The sequence below is a fragment of the Eurosta solidaginis genome, chromosome 2 (assembly GCF_040869045.1).
Source record: "Eurosta solidaginis isolate ZX-2024a chromosome 2, ASM4086904v1, whole genome shotgun sequence".
Classification (NCBI taxonomy): domain Eukaryota; kingdom Metazoa; phylum Arthropoda; class Insecta; order Diptera; family Tephritidae; genus Eurosta; species Eurosta solidaginis.
In genome coordinates, this window is record NC_090320.1 from 179,475,889 (window position 1) to 179,503,736 (window position 27,848).

Consider the following 27,848-nt stretch of genomic DNA (forward strand, 5'->3'; position numbering starts at 1 on the left):
TTCACAACCAATAGCTTGCTTAAATGAAACTGATTTTCAAAATAATACTGCTATTGGTCGCTAGATAGCGTCTTAAATCCAATCGATTCCCGCGCCTCTACTATTGCTGCCTTTTATAGGGTTTGGTTTCCTCGTTGACATTTCTAGGCGGTTCTGTTCTAGAATCTACTAGTTGGTTATCTGCTATAAGTTTCTCAGCTATAACTACAGATGCACAATTTTTATAGCTTCTCTCACATGCGCGTGTATTTGTGTGCGACACTTCCACAATTATAATTGAATACCTCAGATAAGATGTGTTTGTGCGTTGCTTCTCCGCTGCGTGTACGTACATATGTATGTGTAGACCAGCTACGGCCAAAACATATACAATCACATATTGCGGTTCTGCTGGACAATGAGAGACTGACGAGAACAAGTCGCTCACGCGTCTAAAAAATCAATGTTGCCAACGTATTGAAATCGAAAAAATTCATGGTTTAATTGTGGAAGGAAAAATGGACTTTTAAATATTAGTAGTAATGGTGAAATTGTATTGATTAATAGCCACTTACCCATTTTAAGTACTTTAATTAATTGATATTTACCTAATATTTTAATTTTGAAAAGGGATTTTTATATGTTGCAATTTGACGTATAGGTAAACTGTTTGTAGAACGGGTCCAACAGTTGCGATTTGGAATGCGCCCATTGTAAAAAGTCTTGGAAATGGCGGGTGCAAAAAAGTGAAAGTGAAGTTATTGGTGAAAAAGTATGTATTCCTTATTACCCGAACTTACTCTATGTATGAAAAGCCAAATTGATGTTACCGAAAATTTTTTTTGTTATTTTTAGCTTTGAGAATCAACAAAAAAACAACAACAAGTTAATAATAAAGAAATAAATATTTACCGAAGTTTAAAGACAGTTTCAAATATAAAAACTAAAAAAATTCACTTTTAGAGATTAAAAAAAAATTAAATGTGAATTTTTCCTCAATATTTTTTTGTTTACTTTAAGGAACTAAATTCGTAAAATTAATTTTTTGCAATTAAGGAAAATAAAAAATTAATTCTTATTTAAATATTTTTTAATTCATTGCAAGTTCTTCAATATTTATATCATTTTCGTATCTATTAATTCTTAAGATATCTTCTAAGTGGTTATCCATTTTTAAAAAAGAAAAAAGGACTTCGCAATTATACGTGGCACCAAACATTGAATATAGTTTTAGTATTTCAGACCTTATTTTTGAATAAGACACATCGCTTACTTTTTCCCAAAACTTTAGTCCTGTGCCAAAGGGCAGTGATGGATCGGCTTGCATAATTTTCAGCTCTTGTTGAATTTCTTGACTGTAATTTTCAATATTGCATGTTAATGGATTGTCGTGAAGATCTATTGCATTTTTGATAATATGGAAATCAATAAATTTTTCAGAAAATTTTTTAATCAAGGTATCAATAATTTCTACAAACTCTGTTAATTTATTTTGAATTGGAAGTTCCGCAAATACTTTTGATGTCCTTGGTAAACATGTAAAACTTTTGTTAAGAATTTCATTTTTTAACAGTTGAGCTTATGACCCAATTGATTTGTTGCAGAAACCAGATCAAAAATATGTTTGTTTTTACCTTGTAAAATGAGATTAAATTCATTCAACATTTGTGATATATCACTAAGAAAAGCTAAGTCATATATGAATTCGTAGTTTTTCAAGTGTGAAATCATTTCTGCGCAGTTTTCTGCTAGGCTTTGTTGCAAAAATTGAATAACTTCTTCCCGTAAATCAAAAAGTCTTTGCAAACTTCGCCCGCGACTTAGCCAGCGAACGATAGTAAACAAAAGCAGATCTCCGTAATCTGCTTCAACCTCTGCTAAAAATTCTTTAAATTTTCTGTTTGTCAATGCGTTGTGTCCTCCCTTTATTCTATTAATTACTTTTATTGCAAAGTCCATTAAGATGCTTCGAAAATAAAGCGTGTTGATTTATTACGCAATGGAACGCAGGAACATTAATATTATTTTTTCGTAAAAACCCAACAAACCCTTTATCCCTCCCGGTCATAACCTTAGCACCGTTAGTGCATACTGCACTCAATTTATTTTTATCCACGTTATTGAATACTTGGGTATTTACTGCTTTCCATAAGGTTTTACCATTCACGTGGATGTGCATTGAAACGAGACATAGAAAATCCTCATGAATTTCAAAATTTTTATTTAGTGTCTTCACATAAATTGCAAGTTGCCTTGTACTTGAAATGTCGGTAGTTCCGTCCAGACATATAGAAAAATATAAGCTATCCTGCAATTTCTTCATAACACTGGAATAAATATACCTACTTACTTTTTCCGTTCTGCGAATCATACTTTGCTTCGAAAGTGAAATCTTATCAAATAATTTTCCAAACTCTTCTCCTTCTTTGCCAAATAATTGAAAAATATCCTTACAGAGGTCTTTAAAAAATATTCCGTCTGAATGTGGCCGCATTTTTTTGCTAAAGTTATAGCGACCATATAAGATGCTGCCTTAATTTCCTTACTCCTGTTCCCTTCATTATTGGGACCAATTAGGTTCAACTTGCTCTTGAGCCTTAGAACAAAATTTTCCCTCTCCTTACTACTGAGCTCATAAAATTCATTAGCAGCATGTATGATAATGGCGTTTGACAAAAAATGTTGTTGCTCGCGCAATTTCTTTATGGCACACCATGCATTTTGCTCCTCTCTTTCTATTATCAACAACTAAAAAATCTACCTCCCAGTTCATATTAAACATTTTTAATGCGACTTACCACGACTTGTCTGCTCGAAAGTTGCGCATTGAATGAGGAGAAAACCCTTCCGCGATCACAGCGAGACAGTAAGTATTGGCAACACTGCTTCATACTGATTGGTAATATGTGTGTGAAAGCATCGCAGTTATCGTACTATACGTGTGAAAGCAGAAGAGAAAAATTTGGCACGCGTGCCTATGACATGGAACACACTGCTGTAGACACAACGATTGAATTATTGATGTGCATATAGTCACTGCTTAGCATCGTATTAGAGATGACAGTACCCCTTAGTGTTGCTAATATTCGTAACACTGCCCTCGACCTAAGTCTGATCGTCCCGATCTTACAAATCTCTCGATCTAACCGCTGCTAGCCTCTCCAAATGAACCACCCTTCTGTTTCGTGGTTTCCCAATTGTTTGTGTGCGGTAGATGACATCACTGATCCTCTTCTCAACTCTGTACGGGCCTTCCCAACTGCACCGATATTTGGATGGAACACATTTCCGCCGGTGAGGGTTGTATAGCAGTACCAAATCTCCCTCCAAGAAACCTTCCGAACTAAAGTTCTTGTCATGCCATTGTTTCATCTTACTACTCATTACCCTGGGCCGTTCCCTCACCCTCTGTTCTTTGGCCAATGAACTACTTAGCAGGGCTTGCGCTTGACGGATTGACTTCGCACAATCTGTGTCGTTCCCACGTTTCACAACAGTAGTGCGCGCTGGCTTGAAACTACCCTTGTATTCTTTCTTCGGTTTTGATTTGTTTGGCCCATTCGTTCCATCAACCCTTGCCTTTGACTTTCGTGGTCTTTGTCGACTCTTCTCCACCAGTACTCGATTACTGCTGAACCCTTTTTCTAAACTGAAGTTAAGTGGTATATCCTGGTTCTTATAGCGCATAACCCTTCTCTGCATATCGATCTTGATGTCATGGTCAACTAAGAAGTCCACTCCCATTATGACGTCATCAACAATCTCCGCCACAATGAATTTGTGTAGAACTATGACCTTCCCAATTAAGACTTCACAGATCACTTTTCCCCGGACTTGGTTATACTCGCCAGTAACCGTACGCAACCTTGCTCCAGGTAATGGCTTTACTCTCCTGTTGACCAAATCAGATCGAATCAAGGAATGAGATGCGCCCGTATCCACAGTCAGTACTCGCTCTTTGCCATCCACATTCCCTCTGACGGTAAGACTGCTTGATTTCCTTCCAATTTGCGGCACATATATCACAGGACATTCAATAGCTGGATCTAGCTCTCGATCTCTAAATTTTACGCGCTCTTGCTCATCCCCTCCAGCTTTGTTATTAAGACCACCCATGTTGTTGAAACCACTAGAATCAAGATCGCAATGACGTGCAATGTGACCGGGCTTCCCGCATTTGAACCATTTGATAACTCTTTCACTCCCCTTATGCGATCCTTTCAGCGCCTCCAATATTGTGTCCACCCAGTCTGGCCTTTCTACCTCCACACGGCATGCTTTGAACGCTGGCTTACACGGAAGCGATGCTGTTTCCTGAATCAGAGCATGTGATACCGTTTCTGTGAATGTAAGTTTTGGGTTTGCATATGTCACTCACTTCGTTTCGACGTCCCGTATGCCATTTATAAAACTGAATTTTTACCCTTTCAGTGTATTCGACAGGTGCGTCCGCCTTTGCAAGTTGAGCCAATCTTTCAGTGTCTGAAGCAAACTCCTGCAAAGTCTCATTAGCTTTTTGGTAACGGTTTTGCAACTCTATTTGGTATATCTTCTTGCTGTATTCGCTTCCGTATCTTCGTTCTACAGCAGCCTTCAATGCGTCATAACTATTCCGTTCGTGCTCTGGAATAGTTTGTAAGATTTCGACAGCTGGTCCTTTCAATGCTACGTAGAGTGCAGCAACTTTATCTGCAGTATTCCAATTGTTCACTGTTGCGGTCTTCTCAAATTGTAGCTTAAATACTTGGAAAGGAACAGAACCGTCAAAGGATGGTGTTTTTACCTTTGGATTACTCGTTGAAACTGCTGGGCGATTTAGTTGCAACTGCTCGATACGTCCTCTCAAAGCATCCACCTCGGCCTCGATTTTTTCCTCAAACTGTAAAATGTTTGTATCCTCGGCCTCCAGCTTCGATGACACCCTTATCTCCTGTGCCTCCAGCTGCGAGGATATGCGGGCCTCCTGTGCTTTCAATTGCTCAGCCAACTGAGATGTCATATATGTCTTCTGTTCTTCCAGTTGAGATGACATTTGTCTTTCCTGGGCTTCAATCTTGGATGTTATACGGTTCTCCTGGGATTCCAGTTGGGATGTCAAAGTCGATGTTTTTGCAGATATTGCAGCCAATATCACGTTCAAGTCTGTGCTGGTAACTGCCTGCGCTGTTTCATTTTTCTCTTCAATTTTTGTTGTGTCGTCGACATCGAGATGAAAGACATACCCTTCCACGTTAATTCCTTCTGCTTCTCTCCCACTCCTTCTTCAGCTGCTGGATCTTCAATTCACTCCACTTTGCCATGTCCAAGCTGTATTCGAAGTCTTCGGAATTTATACAACAATTCCTCTTCTGACACAAATTGTAACGAATTTACTGCAAACGTTCGTATCGCTAAACTGTTGAATAAATAACTCCAATATTTAATAATGCAAAATGGCCTTTATTAAAGTGTTTCACAATAACACTGATACTTCTCAACCAATAGCTTGATTAAATGAAACTGATTTTCAAAATAATACTGCTTTTGCTCGCTAGATAGCGTCTTAAATCCAACCGATTCCCGCGCCTCTACTGTTGGTGCCTTTTATAGTGTTTGGTTTCCTCGTTGACATTTCTAGGCGGTTCTGTTCTAGAATCTACTAGTTGGTTATCTGCTATAAGTTTCTCAGCTATAACTACAGATGCACAAGCACAGCTTCTCTCACATGCGCGGGTATTTGTGAGCGACACAATTATAATTGCATATCTCAGATACGATATCTGCATGTGTTTGTGCGTTCCGCTGCGTGTATGTACATATGTGTAGACATAATGATTGAATTATTGATGTGCATACAGGCACTGTTTAGAATCGGCTTAGAGATGACAGTACCCCTTAGTGTTGCTAATATTCGTAACACTATTTTATTTAGGGTGTTAAAAAAAAATTTTTGTTTGATATTTGGTGTTCAAAACCAGTTTTGTTATGTTTCCAAGTCCGTCCAAGTGAAAATTAGTTTTGAACATGGTACCTGATACAATTAGCTTGCCAACTACACTAAATTTAGCTGCAGATACTTTCACATAGGGGGTTAGATAGAGGGCGTATGTTGCTGTACTACAAGAAAATTAGCCTCACTGCGCAGGTATTTTTTAGTGTTACATAGTGTAATATGTATTCTAATATTACCGATTAGTTAATTTTTCATAAAACCAATTAAAAATTTACCCTAGATAAAGACAGAACTAGATTGTAACACCTCTTGCTGTACAACAAGAAAAATGGCCTCACTGCGCTAGTATTATTTAGTATTACACAGTGTAAAATCTATTTTTTTAATATAACCGATTAATTACACAAATTATTATAATTTGTTATTTATTAAACACTTTTAAGAAGATATAGGCAATAAAATATTTTTGGCAGCCTAAAACTTGAAAATCTACCTATGTGCGCCGACAGGAAAAAAGTGTTTAATTTTTATAATCAGCCCAATTGTAAACAAAAATTCCATGAGAGTTTTTTCCCTTCTCCAATTCCTCGTATTCTGAATAAAAATTCCTTGTGAGTTTTTTCACTTCTCCCTTTCCTCCTATTCTGTACAATGTTCGAAAAAGCGGAAACCGGTTATGGGAGAAAAGAAGGTATTATGAATGTGAATGAGAGGGAGATTTCTCTGCCATTTCTTAGGAGTTTTTTCACTATTTTCAGTTATTGTGTTAACGGCCGAGCGGCCGCGTGCGTGGCTTCAACCGATTTCGCCCATTTTCACAGAAAACAGTTATCGTCATAGAATCTATGCCGCTACCAAGGATTGGGCGTGGTTATCGTCCGATTTCGTTCATTTTAAAAAGCGATCTGAGATGAGTGCCCAGGAACTTGCATACCAAATTTCATTAAGATACCTCAAAATTTACTCAATTTATCGTGTTTACGGACGGACATGGCTAAATGAATTTCTTTTTCGCCCGGATCATCTTGATATATAGAAGTCTATATCTATCTCGATTAGTTTATGCCGTTACGGATTACCGTTATGCGAACAAAATTAATGTACTCTGTGAGCTCTGCTCAGCTGAGTGTAAATATAAAGCTTTTGAATGGAAGAAGGAGCAAGAAGTGGCTTTCCAAACATTGAAAGATCGTTTGTGCACTGCCCCAATGTTGGCATATCCAATTCCAGGAGCAACATTTATTCTAGATACCGATGCGAGTGGAAATGCTCTACTTAGGAGGCGTATTATCACAACTGGCCGATGGACAGGAGAAGGCAGTTGCATATTACAGGCGATCAATTGGAAAACCAGAGAGGAACTATTGCGTTACACGGAGGGAGCTGTTGGCATTGGTAGAGTGCATTAAACATTTTCACAAATACCTCTATGTCCAGCGATTCTGCGTCAGGACAGATCATGCAGCGTTGAAATGGCTTCTGCAGTTGCGTAATCCGGAAGGACAATTGGCACGGTGGATCGAGCGAATACAAAGCTATGCCTTTTCCATTGAGCATCGGAAGGGTAGTGCCCATGGGAATGCCGATGCAACGTCACGAAGACCATGTAGTTTGGAATGCAAGCACTGTTCAAAGGCCGAGGCTAAAGAAGACATTATAGATGTCCGGCTGCTGAATATAACATGTACGGATGAATGGGAAAGGAACCACTAAGGAAGTGTCAGCTGGAAGATACAGATCTGTCGCATGTAATGCAAGGACTCGAACGAAACGAAAAACCAAATAGAGAGGAGATGTCAGCAGAGAGTCCCATTGTGAAGGCTTATTGGGTACAGTGGAACAGTTTAGAGTTGATATCCGGTTGCTTGCATCGAGTATGGTAGAGTGAAGTTGGCCAATCTAAGGGGAACCTGATAGTTGTTCCCAGGAAAAGGATTCCTGACGGTCTCAATGAGCTACATAATAGTCCAAGTGGAGGTCATCTGGGAATCACGAAGACGCTCGAGAAGATTAAGCAGAGATTCTATTAGGTTGGTTGCCGCCAGTCGGTCACTAAGTGCATTGCGAACTGCGAGGTTTGCAGCAGAGCGTAAGGGCCCAAAATCCGAAGTCATGACCAGATGAAGCAATATAACTCAGGTGCGCCATTTGAATGTATCGCTATGGATGTCGCAGGTCCATTTCCTACTTGCAACTGCGGAAACAAATATGTACTGGTGCTTATGGATTATTTCAGCAAATGGCCAGAGGTAAACCCAATCCCAAATCAAGAAGCGGAAACAGTAGCAGAAGTGTTCATAAATAATTGGGTTGCAAGGTATGGTGTACCAATGGGGTTATATTCTGACCAAGGGAAAAATTTTGAATCAGCTGTGTTCCAAGAAATGTGTAAAACATTGGGCATTCGAAAAACACGGACAACTTCATTGCATCCTCAGTCCGATGGTATGGTGGAACTATTCAATAGAACATTGGAGGAGCATTTAAGGAAAGTAGTGGACAAGTTCCATAAAGAGTGGGATACACGCATACCATTATTCTTGATGGCTTACGGATCGGCAGTGCATGAGACAACGGGCAAAACTCACGCAAAAGTAATTTTTGGCAATGAACTTCGACTGCCAGCTGATTTGGAGTTTGGGACAAATGCCGAAATGCACTGGTGCCTTGGAGGAAGAGCTGATGGAAATACATGATCTTGTAAGACAACGAACCAATATTATGAGTGACAAGATGAAAGCCAGATATGATAAAGCAATTAATTCGAAAGGTTTTCGGGAAGGAGATTTGGTGCTGCTATACAACCCACAACGAAAAAAAGGGTTGTCACCGAAATTGCAGTGTAATTGGGAAGGCCCATACAAAGTTGTAAAACGGATCAACGATGTAGTTTACCGCATACAAACCATTGGCAAACCACGAAACAAAACGGAAGTGATTCATTTGGAAAGGCTGGCAGCATGTATACCGGAAAATTTGTCTGATCGGGACAATCAGATTTAGGTGCATGGCAGTGTAACGAATATTACCATCTCTAAGGTTATTAAATAAAGGCACAACAACATTTAAGCAAGCTACATAAACACATTAATCATCATGTACACACATACATACAAGCAGCAGAGAGAGACTCACAAACGCATGTCATCATCAGGTACTACTTCGCTCACATATACACACGCATATGGTTACACATTACAAATACACGCGCTTATGGCTGATGACCAGGTAGAGGATTCTAGAAGAAGAAACGTCTAGACATTTGGCCATAGAGTTAAAAGCAGCAGAAGCTGGGTAGTATGTAATCAGTTTGATTTAAGCACGCTATTGTTTGCGAAGTAGAATTGTTATTGTGAAGTACTATCAAAGTAGTCTTATAAAGACCATTGTTGCATTATTGAATATTGGAGTTATTTATTCAACAGCTTAGCGATACGAACGTTAGTAGAAGGTGTAAAACAAGCGGAGTTTCACTAAATTCTTTACAGTATCAATGTCATCAACATATTCCAGTAATTCCACGCTTTTATAGAATATTGTTCCAGAGCGGTTAAGTACTGCACCTAGTATCCTAGTATAATTTTCTCCAGCATCAAATTAAAGAAATCGCACGATAGGGGGTCACCCTGTCTGAAACCTCGTTTAGTTTCGAACGGCTCGGAGAGGTGCTTCAAACTGTGACTGAGCTGATGGTGTTGCTCAACGTCATTTTACACAGCCGTATAAATTTTCATATTCAGACATAGCGGCATATGGGCAGCTCCTCTTCGTGCGTCGAAGGCGGCTTTAAAATCGACGAAGAGGTGATGTATGTCGATTCTTTTTTTCGAACGTTTTTCCAAGATTTGACGCATTGTGAAAATCTGGTCGATGGTAGATTTACCAGATCTGAAGCCGCACTGATAAAATCCAATCAGCCGACTCACGTGGGCTTCAATCTTTCGCACAAAACATTTGACAGAACCCTATATGCGCTATTAAAAGGCTAATTCCGCGATATTTGGAGTAGTTTGCAGTATCCCCTTTCTTGCGGACTGGGCAAAGGATACTTAGATTCCTATCGTCGGGCATGCACTCGTCCGACCATATTTTGCAAAGAAGCTGATACATGCGCCTTACCAACTGTTGTTTTTCAATCTGTTCATTGCTATTCTAACTTCGTCATAATAGGGTGGGGGACATTTATTCCATCATCATCGATTGCGGGATCGGGTTCGTCATCCCTGTGCGGTAAATCGCTGTCTCCATTTAGGAGAGCAGAGAAGTGTTGCCTCCATAATCTACGTACTCTCTGGACATCAGCTACAAGGTCGCCGTTTTCGTTCTTACAAGAGTTTGCCCCGGTCTTAATAACCTTTCGTCTGTCGCCGAATTTTTTTGTAAAATTTTCGGACGTTATTCCTTGTGGCCAGCACCTCAAGCTCCTCGCACTCACACCTTTCTGACTCCACTTTTTTCTTCCTGAAAAGGCGTATCGCTTCCCTTTTCAACTCGCAATAGCGTACCAGTTGTTTTTCCGTGGTCGCAGGTAACCAATTTTTTCCTCGGTGGCAGTCCGAGGTGCTTTGGAGATATGCTCCCACTGCTCCTGCATTCCGTCGGGTTGAGTTGTGCTCTGTTGCGATTGCAGCCTTTCGACGTCTAGCTTTCCTTGTGTTTTTTGTTCCTTGGTTTTAGCCGCGTAGAGGCGGTGCGTATTTTGGCTGCGACGAGATAATGGTACGAGTCGAAGTTAGTTCCTTGGATCGTGCGCACATCTAAACCTCTGGAGGCATACCGTCCGTCTATCACAACGTGGTCGATTTGATTGCGAGTATTTCGATCGGGGGACAGCCATGTAGCTTGATGTATCTTTTTATGCATGAACCTCGTGCTGGATATGACCATTTATCCAGCACCGGCAAAGTCAATAAGCTTCAGTCCATTAGGTGAAGTTTTATTGTGTAGGCTGAACTTTCCGACTGTAAGGTTAAAAACACGTTCTTTGCCCACCCTGGGGTTAAAGTTGCCAAGCACGACTTTTATATCATGGTGGGGCGGCGCTCGTATGTGCGTTCTAATCGTTCATAAAAAGCGTCTTTCACCTCATCGTCTTTCTCCTCTGTCGGTGCATGGACGCAGATGAATATATTAAAAAAATTTGCAAATACTTGGCGACAAAGTCTCTCTCCCACCACGAATCCAACGCCGAAACTGCGCGTATTTGTATGGGCACTCCAATGGATGTGACAATTTTTAATCTTCTTTCTTCCTTGCTTCGTCCAACGCATTTCTTGGATGGCGGTGATGTCAGATTTTGCTTTGACGTAGACATCAACCAGCCGGGCATCTGACCCAGTCCCATTCACGGAGCGGACGTTCCAGGTGCATTCCCTCAAATCATTGTCCTTCAAACGTTTGTCTTGGTCGTCATCAGTAAAGGGTTGACTTTTTATCCGAGGCTTGATTTTTCATTTCATTGGAGTGTGGATTAGCGTGGCGGGTCCCAAGCCCAGCGCACAACCCGCTCAGCGGGAATGAAAATATTATTTGCACGTGTATATAGCGGCCGCTTGATCCAAGACAGACGCGCGCTTATAGGCGCACTTCGTGGTGGACAGACGCTGTCGATGAAAGATCCCCCAGCTAGCCCTTAAACCGAGTATGTCAGAGTGGCCTAGGCAGGTTGTTGCCTTCTCACATTAGCTCACCACTAAACGGATGTCGGATGTATTGAAGTTAGGCTGTTATTCCTTGTGACCATATGCTAATAAATGCTACATAATTTTCTACGCACTTGTTAGTGTTTTAGATATTTTTGGCGATTGAGCTTTAGCGTTAGCGAATGTTGGAATTCGGGAGCTGATATCAATATATGTAGACAACTCAATAATTTTGATGTCTTTGTTTAGGTACCTTATCAATTATTTAACCTAATTTTATTATTACTGTAATGTAGTAACAGCTTGCTTTAATTAAAAACAATTGAAGGTAATTATTTGGCTTCAACGATTGGGATCTTAACATCATGGTATTATTGTTTTACGATGGCTCTTGTTTTTAACAGAAACCCGAGTTTGTAGTTTAATATCAAAGAGCCGGTGCTTTAATATTCATATGAACGCTTAAGCCGATTGTGTAATATTGTAACGAATATTAGCAAAACTAAGGCATACTATCATCTCTAAGCCGATACTAAGCAGTCATTTGTATCTACATAAACAAATCAATCATTATGTCTACACATATGTACATACAAGAAACGGAGAGATATACACAAACACTTGCATATATCTGAGATACTCACAAAAGTATGCAATCATCGGTGGAAGTATCACTCACATATACACGCGCATATGGCTATACGAGAAGCTATAAACGTGCATCTATAGTTTATAGCTGGTGAGTTTATAGCTGGTAAACAAGTAGTAAATTCTAGAAGAAGAAATGCCTAGAAGTATGCGAACGACACAGCAGAGGGTATGAAAGTAGCAGAAGCTGAGTAAGCGGAATCTGTTTCATTTAAGCACGCTATTGGTTGCGAAGTATAAGTGTTATTGTGAAGTATTCTAATAAAGACCATTTTAGATTATTGAATATTGGAGTTATTTTATTCAACAGTTAGCGATACGAACGTTAGCAGAAGGTTGCAAATAAGAGCAATTTCACTAAATTCGTTACAATTTGTGTCAGAAGAAGAATTGTTGAATAAATTCCAGAGGACAACAAGGGCATGGCAACAAAGTTAAGTGAATTAAGTATTCAGCAATTGAAAAAGGAGTTGGAGTACCGTGGGTTGATTACAACCGGCAATAAGATCGAACTTCAAGCACGGCTTCGAGACGCTATGGAGTCGGAAGAAATTAATGTTGAAAAGTATGTTTTTCATCTTGATAGCGACGAGACAACAACAAAAATGGAAAAAGTGGAAGAGACAGTTACGAGCACAGACTTGAACATGACTTTGGCTGCAATATCTGCTCAAACATCGACAGTGTCATCTCAACTGGAAGAACAAAAGACAAATATAACATCTCAACTGGCAGAACAAAAGAAAAATATAACATCTCAACTGGCAGAACAAAAGACAAATATAACCTCACAATTGGAAGAACAGAAGACATATTTGGCATCTCAACTGGAAGCGCAAGAGGCACGTATATCAGAAATGTGGGCACAAATTTCAGCGCAGATATCATCTCAGATATCTACACAGCTTGAAGAGCAGGAAGTCCATATATCATATAAGCTGGAAGCGCGCATGGAAGAGAAGCTAACCCTGTTTCATGAAAGTTTCAGTGGCCGACAGGAAAAAATCGAGGCCGAGGTAGAAGCTTTGAGAGGTCGTATACAGGAGTTGCAAATAAATCGCCCAGCAGTTTCAGCGAGTAATCCAAAGGTAAAGACACCATCCTTTGACAGTTCTGTTCCTTTCCAGGTCTTTAAGCTACAGTTTGAGAAGACGTCGGCAATGAACCACTGGAATGCGGAAGATAAAGTAGCTGCACTGTTCATGGCATTGAAAGGGCCTGCATCTGAGATCTTACAAACCATTCCAGAGGGCGAAAGGAACTGTTATGAAGCGTTGATGGGCGCTCTAGAGAGACGATACGGAACCGAGCATAGGAGACAGATATACCAAATGGAGTTTCTGAACCGCTTCCAGAGGGCTGTTGAAACATTGCAAGAATTTGCGTCGGATGACGAAAGGCTTGCACATTTATCGAATGCGAACACACCCGTGGAATACACCGAAAGGGTAAAAATCCAGAGCTTTATTAATAGAATACGGGATGTCGAAACGAAGCGAGTGACACACGTAAACCCAAAACCTACATTCGCAGAAACGGTATCACATGCTCTGATTCAGAAAACAGCGCCGCTTCTGTGTAAGCCAGTTTTCAAAGCACGTCGTGTGGAGGTAGAAAGGCCAGACTGCGTGAGCACAATATTGGAGGCGCTGAAAGGATCGCAAAAACGGAGTGAAAGAGTTATCAAATGCTTCAAATGCGGGAAACCCGGTCATATTGCACGTCATTGCGATCTTGATCCTAGTGGTTTCAACAGCATGGGTGGTCTTAATAACAAAGATGGAGGGGATGAGCAAGAGCGAGTAAATGTAGAGATCGAGAGCTAGCTCCAGCTATTGAATGTCCGGTGTTGATTCGATCTGATTTGGTCAACAGGAGAGTAAAGCCATTACCTGAAGCAAGGTTGCGGTATGGTCACTGGCGAGTATAAGCAAGTCCGGCGAGAAGTGATCTCTGAAGTCTTAATTGGGAAGGTTGCCTATAGGCAACATTTCATAACGGACAAACCAATAATCGTAGATCTTTGAATACCATACAACCTTATATTTACAGCTCACCAAACAATAATATGTCATAAAAAATTGTTTAATCCTGACCAAATTAATTCGGGCATGAAAGAGTTAATAAACCTGAAGTAATAATGATTTCTTTTCTGACAAATATGATGCATTGTTCTAACCTGGGGCAGGGCTGTTGTATTTCGTTGTTCTTTTCCTATTATATTTTTGAAGGGTTATTGTTTCGCAAAACTTTTAGATACTGTTGGCCGACAAAAATTAAAGTTTTCTACTTTTGTTAAAATGAATTTTTGGCAAGATGGTATGTTTATATGTAAGTTAAATTTTCAGAAGGTGCAGGAACGCCTTTTTCCAATGTTGGCGTAATAACAAGGTATCATATTTATTAAGAAAAGAAAATGCTATAAGAAATGCATGTAGTTAACATACAGTGATCATTAATTTATTCAAAAATTTAGCATTGTACTCATTCCAATTAACTCAGTAGAATGTATGAGTTGTCCTGATTTGTCCATGTTTGTTTCTGATCTATGTATTTTCGTTATTTTTCGGCTCTTTTGTGTTACAGGATGCTGTTTTGTTACATATTACACACGCAAGGCTGCTTTAAAGGCACAAGATGCCTTGCATAACATAAAAACTCTTGAAGGGGTAAGTACTCAGCCCACCGCCGTGAAAAAGGTTGCTAACTGCAATTCGCTCCAATTTATAAAAATATTGATTCAAATATGTGATCTTCCTACATACTTTTTCAATAGCTCTTACTGTTTTTCGATCCACAACAAAACTTTGTACAATGGGCTTAGCAGCTTTTACCGCGGTGGTGACGATAGGAAAATTGTCTATAGAGTAACTGTATGCTGTATGTATTGTTTCTTTTTTCTTTTCTGTAGATTTCACTTAATACTTAATGTACTGCTCATTTTGCATACTTCGTTCCTCTAAGGACGATAACTTCCATTTTTTATTTAATTAACGGTGGTAATGTTCCCATCTTTTGATTAAAAATTTGTTAACATTGTTATTGCAATCATCACTCTCTCTCAGAATAGCACATATTGCTTGCTTGTGCTTGTGTATATTTAAATACTAACTTTATTTGTGTGTGTTTGCCTTTGTTACATATATGTATTACATATATGCTTTGTTACATATTTACGCTCGCTACGTAAAGTATACAGGTATGTCGCAGAATCCGACTCGGATTTGATCTTTGTCGGAAATGAAAACCGATATCTGTTCGAATTGGTGTCACGAATTTCGATCGGATTTGGCGTTTTTCGCAATAAAACAAAACCGATATTCGAATCACCTGGGTTTTGTTTACTTTTGGTATGGTGTGTAAAATTGACATTTGATTCCAAATGCTAATAAAATTATTTAACTAATGCTTTTTTCCAAAGATTAATTTGCAAAAAAAACATAAAGAAGAAATATGACCTCTATTATAATTTCTTTTTTAATTATGCAAGAGAAACGGGATGCGAGAGTGAAACGACGGCGCTTAAGAGACCACACCAATCCTCTAGAATTTCCGGAGTCTATGTAAGTGCAAAAAGCATTAAATATATATGTATATCGGCCAATATGCTTTGAATCTATTCGTTGAATCAGCTTCGAAATTTATGGATTTAGATTTGCGACAGCAATTCGATGGTTCGTGCGATAGATGCGCGTTACCCTGGTGCAAGCCATGACTCCTTTGTGTGGAATATAAGCAATGCTCGAAAATATTTTCTAAATAAATACGAAAATGGGGATCGGACATCTAGACTACTGGGCGATTCAGGATATGCCATCGAACCATTTTTGTTGACACCTTATCGCGACCCTCCGTATGCATCTCAAGAATACAAATTTAACATGGCACATTGCTCGGGACGGAATATAATAGAACAGACTATAGGAGTTTTGAAAAGCCGATTCCGCTGCTTACAAGGGACCTTCCATTATCAACCTGAGAAGGTAGTTAAAATTATAAATGTTTGTTGCGCACTACATAACATCTGCATCCAGTATAACGTCGAGTGGAATGAGAATGTGAGTATGTCTGTAGCCCAAGATACTAATGGAGCTGCTTTAATATTGCAAAACACCAATATGCAAAATGAGGGCCGAAGAATAAGAGATGAGATTGCTAACAGTCTTTAGGGAATATCGCCATTAGTGTACGTACAAAAGACTTACAACTCTTTGATTATATAGACATAACGTGACTCCAAATTCATTAATTTATTTAAATAAAAATGATTTCATATATATAAAAATTAAATGCACTATTCACGTACTTATCAGGTAATCCACTTATGTGGCTATATTGTTTATTCTATTACAAAAACAAAACACACTAGAGAAAACTAATTTTTAAACAGATAACTTCATAAGCAAGGTGGCGTGAATAGCCCAAAAGTCTTCATTGTTGTACAAACTTTAAAATTATAGGTATTTACATATATACAGTTGTGTTCGAAAAAATATCTATCTTTGTTTTTTTTAATTTAAATAATTTTCATTTAAAATATAATGGAATAGCAAATAGAAAGCACATAAATAAAAATTTAAAGCTAACACGAAGTTCTAGAAAGTAAATCGAACTTCTAAAAAAATGTCATAAAAATTAAAATTTTTTATTCAAACTTTTTATTCACAATTTTCGAAAATGTAGTTTTGTAGTCCATCAAAACAAAATGCAAGTTTACAGACGGTACAAATTACCGTTGATTTTATAGTATTTTTTTTTTTTTGCTGAGGGTGTTGCGTGTTTTCTTCCACATAACGAATGAACAAAATATATTTTACATGGGAAAAAGTGAGCAACAACCTTAGAAAAAAATATTCTATAAAATCAACGGTAATTTGTACAGTCTGCACGCTTGCACTTTGTTTTGATGGGCAACAAAACTGCATTTTCGAAAATTGTGTAAAAGTTTTGAATAAAAAATTTTAATTTTTATGGCATTTTTTTAGAAGTTCGATTTACTTTCTAGAACTTCGTGTTAGCTTTAAATTTTTATTTATGTGCTTTATATTTGCTATATTTTAAATTTAAAAAAACAAAAATTGTTTTTAAACTATGCCATTTAGAATTTCGCTACAATTGAACACAGCTGTATGTAAATGAAAATTATTTACATACATAAAATAGAAAAAAATATGATAAAATGTAAATATAGTACGAGAAAGTAAACAAAGTTTGAGTAAGAAAAGTACCTAACGTCTTTACGATTGCTCATACTCGCCCAAGGGGTCATATATCTCCCTTTCACGTTGGCTTATGAAACGTAAAATTTTAGACCTAAAGGACACAAATTCCCGCGTTAACAACGGCTTCAAGTAAGCCTTCAATTGTGTCACTTCTTTCATTTTGTATCCGGAGGATATCATCCATTTTGTTGAAGACACTCTTCTTCCACTCAGTGTCCAACTCGATAAATTTGGTAAGCCGCTCATTTGTTTTGTCGGCTTTAACCATCGAGCATTCGAGGCGGGAACGTTTAAAAATTGAAGGCATTTTATCGTCGCTTGATATTAAATATTCCTCTTCAAGGCCAACGGATGTTCCGGAAACACCTTCAACACTTTGTGTCATTTCGCAAATACGCGTTATGGTTTCCTCCACAGGGTTTAGCGTTTGTTTACTAAATGGCGCTCCACCAGTTCCTCAAATTTGTTGTGTGCCAACTTTCTCTTTACCTCACTTTTCCAATCTGTCCATATCTAAAAAAATAAATAGGAGTAGGGCTTCTACTAATACAACTGTACACCATTTATTACTTTTTTCCAACCACTCACATCTTTTGTGGGAGGTCCTGCGCTGTTCAGTGATTCCACTAATTGGTGCCACAGGGAATCAACAAGTGTCTTATCCCTTTTTGTGAATCCCCTGGCGATGTCCGGGTACTTCTACATGAATTCCATAAGTATTTCATTTTGAGCTCTGTTTTTATGCTTTCCCCTGAAAACAGAATTTTAGTGTTATATATGAACTGAATTTTTCACAAAATGTGATCAATATTCCTACATTTTGCAAAATTTTACAAATTTCTAATTCAAACAAATGAAAACGTTAGCATTTACTTCACCGTTTTGTTTCCGATAACAAAACCAGTAATCTCGGTTTCCGCGACACCAGAACATTCGAACATTAAAATCGATAAGATCGGATTGCGCGACACCTAATGAAAAAAAATGACGGACGGAAAACCGATATCGAGAATATCGGATTCTACGACAGAGCCGATAATCAGGGTTATGTTTCACATGCTAGTACCTAGTTACCTAGTACTGCTTTGTTATTCAATTGTTAGGGTATTCCTAATGACCAAATGTACTAAATGTTGCATGGTTTCTAACGCACTTGATATTGTTTTAGACATTTTTAACGATGGAGTTTGGCTAATTCGGTACTTCTTGCTTTTCACCATGTTTCCCCAATGTTGCTAATTCCGTACGTCTTGCATTTCACCATGTTTCCATAAGGATGCTAATTCCGTACGTCTTGTTTTTCACCATGTATGTTGGGTGGTGAATAGCTGAGGTATGAAATTTTTCGTGTGCTTGTAAGCAAAAACGGCTGCATACTTTTAGGCGCATATAATAGCCTACCAGCCTGATTCTAATGTGCCCAGCAAAAATCGTTGGATCATGTGGTTCACTGGAGTACTACCATTATACTCCACTGTAATGCAGCAATGGACCAACTCATGTGCTCCCACACCGTCCAATACAACATTTTCAAAATGCCCAAAAAATCAATATTGGCAAAAAATTTAAAAAAAATTGTTATTTTATTTTTTATTTACAAATTTTATATAATATATAATATGCAAGTTAAGTGAAAAGAATAATAAAATAAAATGAAATAAAACAAAACAAAATAAATAAGATGAAATAAAATAAAATAAATTAAAGAGGGAGTGTTCGAGAGAAAAGTTCTTCGAAAGATTTATGGACCTCTACGCGTTGGCGATGGTGAGTACCGAAGAAGATTTAATGATGAGCTGTACGAGCTATACGCAGACATCAATTAAAGAAAAGAAAATAAAATATAATTAATCAAATAAAAGAAAAAATCAAATCAAAAGAGGAAATAAAAGAAAATTAATTAAAAAAATAATAAAACTAAAAGAAAAATAAATAAATGAATAAAAATAAAATAAAATAAATTTGTCTTTCATTCTACTTAAATGAACTTTATTTCATTCCATTCCATTTAAGTGAATTTTCTTTAATTTCCTTTCCTTTTCGTTTCATTTTATCTTATTTTATTTCATTCATTTCATTTCGTTTAACTTTATAATCTATTTTATTTAGTTTCATTTCACATAGTTTCATATTATTTCATTTATTCTCATTTCCATATACTTGAATTTTTTCTCCTTATAGTTTCATATTTTTTTGTTTCTAAGCTCTTCATAATTACTGCCCCATTTCAAGAGCTAGATGCTTCAAATTTCACCGAATGCTTACGTATAGAGCATTCATTGTTGTCTGAAAGAATTGTATAGATCGGTGATATATATAGTATGTATCTCCTCCAACCGATTGTTCAGATAAGAAACTTCGCAATTTGTGCCCCATTTTAACAGCTAGAAGCTTAAAATTTCACCGAATGCTTACGTATAGAGCATTATTGCCTGAAAAATTTTATACATCGATGGTATATATAGTATATATCTCATACAACCGACTGTTCAGATAAGAAACTTTGTAATTTGTGCCCCATTTTGACAGCTAGAACCTTCAAATTTCACCAACTGCTTACGCTTACGTCATGTATTGCTGACATAAATGATTCGTGGTTATAGTTTTTAGATGCAGACCACAAAAAACGTGAAACTTTGCATACCTCTTTTTATACACAGCGTCCTTTGCACACAGAGTATATTAACTTTGATTGGATAACGGTTGGTTGTACAGGAATAAAGCAATCGAAATAGATGTAGACTTCCATATATCAAAATCATCAATATCGAAAAAAAATTTGATTGAGCCATGTCCGTCCGTCCGTCTGTCCGTTAACACGACAACTTGAGTAAATATTGAGATATATTCACCAAATTGGTTACATGAGCTTACCGGGACCCTTGCAACCTTCTGCTAACGTTCGTATCACTAAACTGTTGAATAAATAACTCCAATATTCAATAAAGCAAAATGGTCTTTATTAAAGTACTTCACAATAACACTTCTACTTCTCAACAGATAGCGTGCTTAAATCAAACTGATTGCCGTGCCTCAGCTGGTGTTGCTTTTATACTCTTCGGTTTCCTCGTTTGCATATTTCTAGGCGTTTCTAGAATTTACTATTTGTTTACCAGCTATAAAATTACCAGCTATAGCTACAGATGCACGTTCCTCATATGCGCGTGTATATGTGAGTGATAATTGCACAAATGATTGCCTACTTTTGTGAGCATCTCAGATAAGATATATGCATGTGTTTGTGCGTTTCTCTCCGCTGCGTATGCGTACATATGTGTAGACATAATGATTGTTCCACCGATGATCTCTTACTTTTGGGGGTATCTCAGATATATGCAAGTGTTTGTGCGTTTCTCTCCGCTGCTTGTATGGATATATGGGTAGATATAATAATTGATTTGTTGATGTGCATACAATTCACTGCTTAGTATCGGCTTAGAGATGATAGTATTCCTTAGTGTTGCTAATATTCGCCACACTGCCCTCCACCTAAGTCTGATCGTCTCGAACAGACAAATCTCTCGATCTAAACGCTACCAGCCTTTCCAAATGAACCACTTTCATTTTGGTTCGTGGTTTGCCAATGGTTTGTATGCGGTACACTACATCGTTGATCCGTTTTACAACTTTTTAAGGGCCTTCCCAATTACACTGCAATTTCGGGGACAACCCTTTTTTTCGTTGTGGGTTGTATAGCAGCACCAAATCTCCTTCCTGAAAACCTTCAGAATTAATTCCGTCCGTTAGCACGATAACTTGAGTAAATATTGAGATATCTTCACCAAATTTAATACACTAGCTTATATGGACCCAGAATAGATTGGCGTTGAAAATGAGCGAAATCGGATGATAACCACGCCCACTTTTTATATATATAAAATTTTGTTCCGGGCCAAGATCGAATTTCTTATGAATTTTACAAGTACGCACCGCAGTGTCTCTTAACAGAACTACTGGCTTTGTTCAATGCAGTATTTCTTAAGAAACAGATTCCGCAATATTTCCGCAGCCCAATTGTTATCGCCCTCTTCAAAAAAGGCGACCCTGACCTTCCTTCCAACTACAGGGGACTATCACTGCTTGACACCATATATAAGATTTTCGCTACTTTGCTTCTGAGTCGCAATAATGTTATTACCATGTTTCAGGTGGGCTTCCGCAAAAACTGTTCAACAATTGACAATATTGTAACGAATGTTAGCAGCACTGAGCGATGCTATCGTCTCTAAGCCGATGCTAAGCAGTGACGTGAATTCACATCCATAGATCAATCATTATGTATCTACATAAACGAAACAATAATTGCGTCTACACATATGTACCATGTACATATACGAGCAGCGGAGAGTCAATGCACAAACACATGCATATATCTGAGATACTCCTATAAGTATGCAATGAGAAATACTATAAAATTGTGCAATTGTAATTACAGCTGAGAAGTTTGAGAGCTGCTGGACTAGTAGATTCTGGAAGCGCCTAGAAGATGCGAAGGTTGAAATCAAAGAGTATAAAGGCGGCAATTGTAGAGGCGCTGGAATTCAGTTTGATTTGAGTTGTCAAGCAGTTTCGACTAAGACGCTATCTAGCGAGCAAGAGCAGTATTAATTTGAATAGTAGAGTTTCATTTGAGCTATCAATCAGTTTGGTTATTAAGCAAGATTCGTTGCACAGTTTGAGTGTTATTGTGAAGCACTTTAATAAAGGCCATTTTGCATTATTACAAATTGGAGTTATTTATTCAACAGTTTAGTGATTCGAACTTAGCAGAAGATTGCAAATAAGAGGATATGCAAGTAAATTCGTTACAATTGGTGGCAGAAGAGGAATTGTTGAATAAATTCCAGAGGACAACAAGGACATGGCAAAGTTCAGCGAATTGAAGATCCAGCAACTAAAGAAGGAGTTGGAGAGCCGTGGATTGAATACAAGCGGCGTTAAACTCGAACTTTAGGCACGGCTACGAGAAGCAATGGAAGCAGAAGGAATTGATGTGGACGAGTATGTCTTTCATCTTGATGGCGAGGAGACAACAAAAATTGAAGAGAAAAACGAAACATCGCAGACGGTTACCAGCACAGACTTGAATATGATATTGGCTGCAATATCTGCACAAACATCGACAGTAGCATCAATGTCGTCGCAAATGTCAGAAATGTCGTCACAAATGGCATCAAAACTGGAATCGCAGGAGACACGCATAACATCGAAGATTGAAGCACAAGAAACGCGTATTTCAGAAATGTCGACACAGATTTCATCCAAGATGGAAACTCAACTGGAAGAACAGAAAACGTATATGTCATCACAGATGGAATCCCAAGAGACACGAATTACATCAAAGATGGAAACACAACTGAAAGAACAAGAGGCACGCATAACAGTACAACTCGAAGCGCAGAAGGCGCGTATATCATCAAAATTCGAAGCGCGTATGGACGAGAAAATAACGCAGTTTGAGGAAAAAATCGAAGCCGAGGTGGATGCTTTGAGAGGTCGCATACAGGAGTTGCAATTACATCGCCCAGCTGTTTCAGCAAGCAATCCAAAGGTAAAAACACCATCCTTTGACGGTTCTGTTCCTTTCCAGGCCTTTAAGCTTCAGTTTGAGAAGACCGCAGCAGTGAACAACTGGAGTGCTGAAGATAAAGTACCTGCACTATCCGTAGCATTGAAGGGACCAGCTGCCGAAATCTTACAAACTATTCCAGAGTACGAACGGAACAGTTATGACGCATTGATGGCTGCTGTAGAATGGTGATACGGAAGCGAACACAGGAAGCAGATACACCAAATAGAGTTGCAAAACCGCTACCAAAAAGCTAATGAGACTTTGCAGGAGTTTGCGTCAGATGTCGAAAGGTTGGCACATTTGGCAAATGCGGACGCACCCGTGGAGTACACCGAGAGGGTAAAAATCCAGAGTTTTATAAATGGCATACGGGACGTAGAAACGAAGCGAGCGACATATGCAAACCCAAAACCTACATTCGCAGAAACGGTATCCCATGCAAGAAACAGCATTGCTTCTGTTTAAGCCAGTTTACAAAGCAAGCCGTATGGAGGTAGAAAGGCCAGAGCGGGTAGACCCAATATTGGAGGCGCTGAAAGAATCGCAAAAGCGGAGAGAAAAAGTTATCAAATGTTTCAAATGCGGGAAGTCCGGTCACATTGCCCGTCATTGCGATCTTGGCCCTAATAGTTCCAACAATGGGGGTGGCCGTAACCGCAAAGCTGGAGGAAATTAGCAAGAGCGTGTCGGATGTAAAGAACGAAAACATGCCTCGGCTATTGAATGTCCTGTGATATCTGTGTCGCAAATTGGAAGGAAATCAAGCAGTCTTACCGTCAGAGGGAATGTGGATGGCAAGGAGCGTGTACTGACTGTAGATACGGGTGCATCTCATTCCTTCATTCGATCTGATTTGGTCCACAGGAGAGTAAAGTCATTACCTGGAGCAAGGTTGCATACGGTCACAGGCGAGTATAACCAAGTCCAGGGAGAAGTGATATGTGAAGTCCTAATTGGGAAGGTCATGGTTTTACACAAACCATAACTCGAAGAAAAATTAACATATCGTAATGAAATTGTGTACACATATTTTCCATATAGCAGAAAATATTTCTAGTAAAAATCGACGGGATCGGTTGAAGACCACGGCACCTTAGATATAAAACAAGTTTGAAAAGGTCGTAGGCTAGAATAATAAGCTATAACTTAACAAAAAATAGTTTTGAATCAATGATATTTCACTTATCAAATTTTATTGTAAGACGAAATGGGGAGACATTTTTTTTTAACGGGCGGTGCCGCGTGTTATGTAGAAAAGTAATTTATCTGAAATGAAATGTACAATTGAAGCTCACGCTGAGTATATATTGACACCCGAACTTTGACACCTTTACTTGTTTTTATTTTATATTTATCTTAAAAATCGCTTACGTATATAAATATGTTTACTATATATTTCTTATTTCATACAACCGATTATTTGGATATTACGAATGGGATAAGATTATTGTTCAGCCCCATTCAAGAAAGCTATGAAGTCTTCGGCACAGCCGAAGACAGTCCCGTCCTTTCTTGTTTAATTTTATTTTATTTCATTCTATTTACTTTATTTATTTTGTTTAATTCTATTCTATTTTTGTTTTCATTATAATTGTATATTATATTAAATTTTTAAATACAAATTTAAATAAAAAGTTTGCAGAATTTTTTAATTTTTATATTAATTTGTTGTCTTCAAGACCATGTTCTTTATTTTTGTGAAATGTATATTTTACAAGTTATTTTATATTAAATTATTATACATAGCAAACAAGTTAATTAGAACAAGTAGGGAAGGCTAAGTACGGGTGTAACCGAACATTACATACTCAGCTGCCAATTTATAGCTTGCAAAACTTTTAAATTACCTTCTTTTAAAAGAGAGCGGTGTGACGCCCATTGTCCAAAATTAAATAGCGACCTGAGATGAGTGCCCAGGAACTTATATACCAAATTTCATTAAGACACCTCAAAATTTACTCAAGTTATCGTGTTTACGGACAGACGGACGGACGGACATGGCTAAAATAATTTCTTTTTTCGCCCAGATCACTTTGATATATAGAAATCTATTTTATTCCGTTACGGGGTGAGCTCTGCTCAGCTGAGTATAAGAAAGTTCATAGACCGTATATTCGACTATTTCACAACCCAGACGGTTTATCATCAGCGAACCACACATCGAAGGCTTGAGGTTTAGCGCATCACGCCATCAAAGCACTTTGCAAGTTTCTATTTATAAATCGTTTTCTACTGCTTGTTGTTTTTATACTCAGCTGAGCAGAGCTCACAGAGTATATTTATTTTGTTCGCATAACGGTAATCCGTAACGGCATAAACTAATCGAATCCGTCTGTCAGTTAACACGATAACTTGAGTAAATTTTGAGATATCTTGATGAAATTTGGTATGTAGATTCCTGGGCACACATCTCAGATTGCTATTTAAATGAACTAAATCGGACTATAACCGCGCCCACTTTTTCGATATCGAAAATTTCAAAAAGCAGAAAAAGTGCGATAATTCATTACCAAAGACGGATAAAGCGATGAAACTTGGTAGGTGGGTTGACCTTATGACGCTGAATAGGAAATTAGTAAAATGTTGGACAATGAGCGTGGCGATTAACACGCCAACTTAAAAAAAATTTTTTTATGTAAAATTTTAACAAAAATTGAATATCTTTACAGTATGTTAGTAAATTATGTCAACATTCAACACCAGTAGTGGAATTCACTAAGTATTTTAACCACATTTGCCATCGCTTTATTCGCGAATCGATAACTATAACGACTTCGTTATTCAATAACTATTTTGTATCGATATTTGTTTATCGACGATCAGCTGTGTTGTTAAATAAACGGCAAGTAAATTCGCTGCGTTAAAAATCACGAAATTAATATTTCTGGCAATTTAGTTAATTAAGAAAATCTTTTATTAAATACTTTCAAACACGAAAAGCTGTTTTATAAATCAAATGGCATTTGATTACTTCGCGTACGTTTTATCACAAGATCAAGAATTACTAAGTCCATCGCCAGTGAACAGACACCTTCTTAGAGAAATAGATAACCCATTCCACTTGAATGCAGCGGATTTTCGAAAGCTGTACTGACTAACCCCAGACTTGACTCATGATATTATTTCTCAATTTGATGGTCAATTAAGGGGTACAAGAATAACTGCGATATCAACAGAGAAAAAGAAAGAAATTAATACCGCATTTACTTACCTTTTGTCAAAATAGGTAAAAACTTGCACAATAATTGCTATTAAAAGGAGTTAGTATACGGAATTAATTTATTTTTGGCATTCCTTTTGTGCTTTTCGCATCTTTTAGGTTTCTTTAAGCTGTGCTGCCACCTTTCTACTATTAAAATGAAATCTAAATGTCATTTATTTCGAGTCGTTAAAACTAAGTTGGTGAATAGTACAATCGATAAGCCAAGCAAAATCGTTAATTAAAATCTCGACAAATCGCTTCGTTATAAGTTAGTGAATTCCACTACAGTACTGATATGGTGCAATAAAATACAAAAATAAAAGAAAACTTTAAAATGGGCATGGCTCCGCCTTTTTTCATTTAATTTGTCTAGAATACTTTTAATGCCATAAGTCGAACAAAAATAAACCAATCCTTGCAAAATTTGGTAGGCGCATAGGTTCTATGACGATAACTGTTTCTGTGAAAATGGGCGAAATCGGTTGAAGTCATGCCCAGTTTTTACATACAGTCGACCGTCTGTCCTTCCGCTCGGCCGTTAACAAGATAACTTGAGCAAAAATCAATATATCTTTACTAAACTTAGTTCACATACTTATCCGAACTAACCTTATCTTGGTATAAAAAATGGCCAAAATCCGATTATGATCACGCCCGCTTTTTCGATATCGAAAATTACGTAATATTAAAAAAATGCTATAATTCTATACCAAATATGAAAAAAGGGATGAAACATGGTAATAGGATTGGTTTATTGACGCAAAACCTAACTTTGGAAAAAACTTTGTAAAATGGGTGTCACACCTACCATATTAAGAAGAAGAAAATGAAAAAGTTCTGCAGGGCCAAATCAAAAGCCCTTGGAATCTTGGCAGGAACAGTATCGTGGTATTACATAGAAAATGGTGGACACGGTGTACAGTGGACGCCTTTCACTCAGCTAGGGGATTTAGAATATGCAGACGATGTCTGTCTGCTAAGTCACAGAAGTATTGATCTTCAACACAATTTAGAAACTGTCAACACACATGCGAAGGAGGCCGAACTAAGCATCAATACAGCGAAAACCAAAGTCATAAGATGCGGCTATAGTCTTTCATCAAGGACATTGATGTTTACGGTTGACGAAAATGAAATCGAAGGTGTAGAGCCCGTTGTTTATCGTGGTAGTATTGTCTCAAATAAGAGCGGTGCAGATGAGGACGTTCAGTTTCGCATAAACAAAGCAAGAATGGCTTTTGGGCAACTGGAAAACGTGTGGAGGTCCAGTCAAATATCTTTAAAAACGAAGCTTCGACTGTTTAATTCGAATGTTAAATCAGCACAGTTCTATGCTTGCGAGACATGGAAAAGTTTAACTTTAATTCAGAAACGTCTACAAGTTTTTATTAATAAATGTCTGCGCCGAATCCTGAAAACTCGATAGCCGGAAAGAATTTCAATGACTTATGGTCTAGAACAAATCAACATAAGGCTGCCACAGAAATAACCAAGCGTAAATGTTCGTGAATTGGTCACACTCTCAGAAGACCTCCAGTAAATATAGCCAGACAAGCATTGCGATGGAATCCACAAGGAAGCCGATGACCTGGTGCACCTGCGAAAACTTGGCGCAGAACTGTGGATAAGGAACTCGAAGACGCAGGATACA

General features: G+C 38.0%; 1 protein-coding gene across 10 annotated transcripts in view; it reads left to right on the forward strand.

The window, feature by feature from the left end:
- The window catches only part of LOC137240360 (CUGBP Elav-like family member 1), a 1,194,531-nt gene that overhangs the window by 504,594 nt on the left and 662,089 nt on the right, over window positions 1-27,848 (forward strand). For 9 of the 10 annotated variants that reach the window (XM_067766480.1, XM_067766472.1, XM_067766481.1 and 6 more), the window contains exon 4: window positions 14,788-14,870. The exons of the other annotated variant lie outside the window; for it this stretch is intronic. In XM_067766480.1, coding sequence (XP_067622581.1) covers window positions 14,788-14,870 — 83 coding nt within the window. The remainder of the gene's footprint in view (window positions 1-14,787; window positions 14,871-27,848) is intronic. 10 annotated transcript variants of the gene reach the window in all.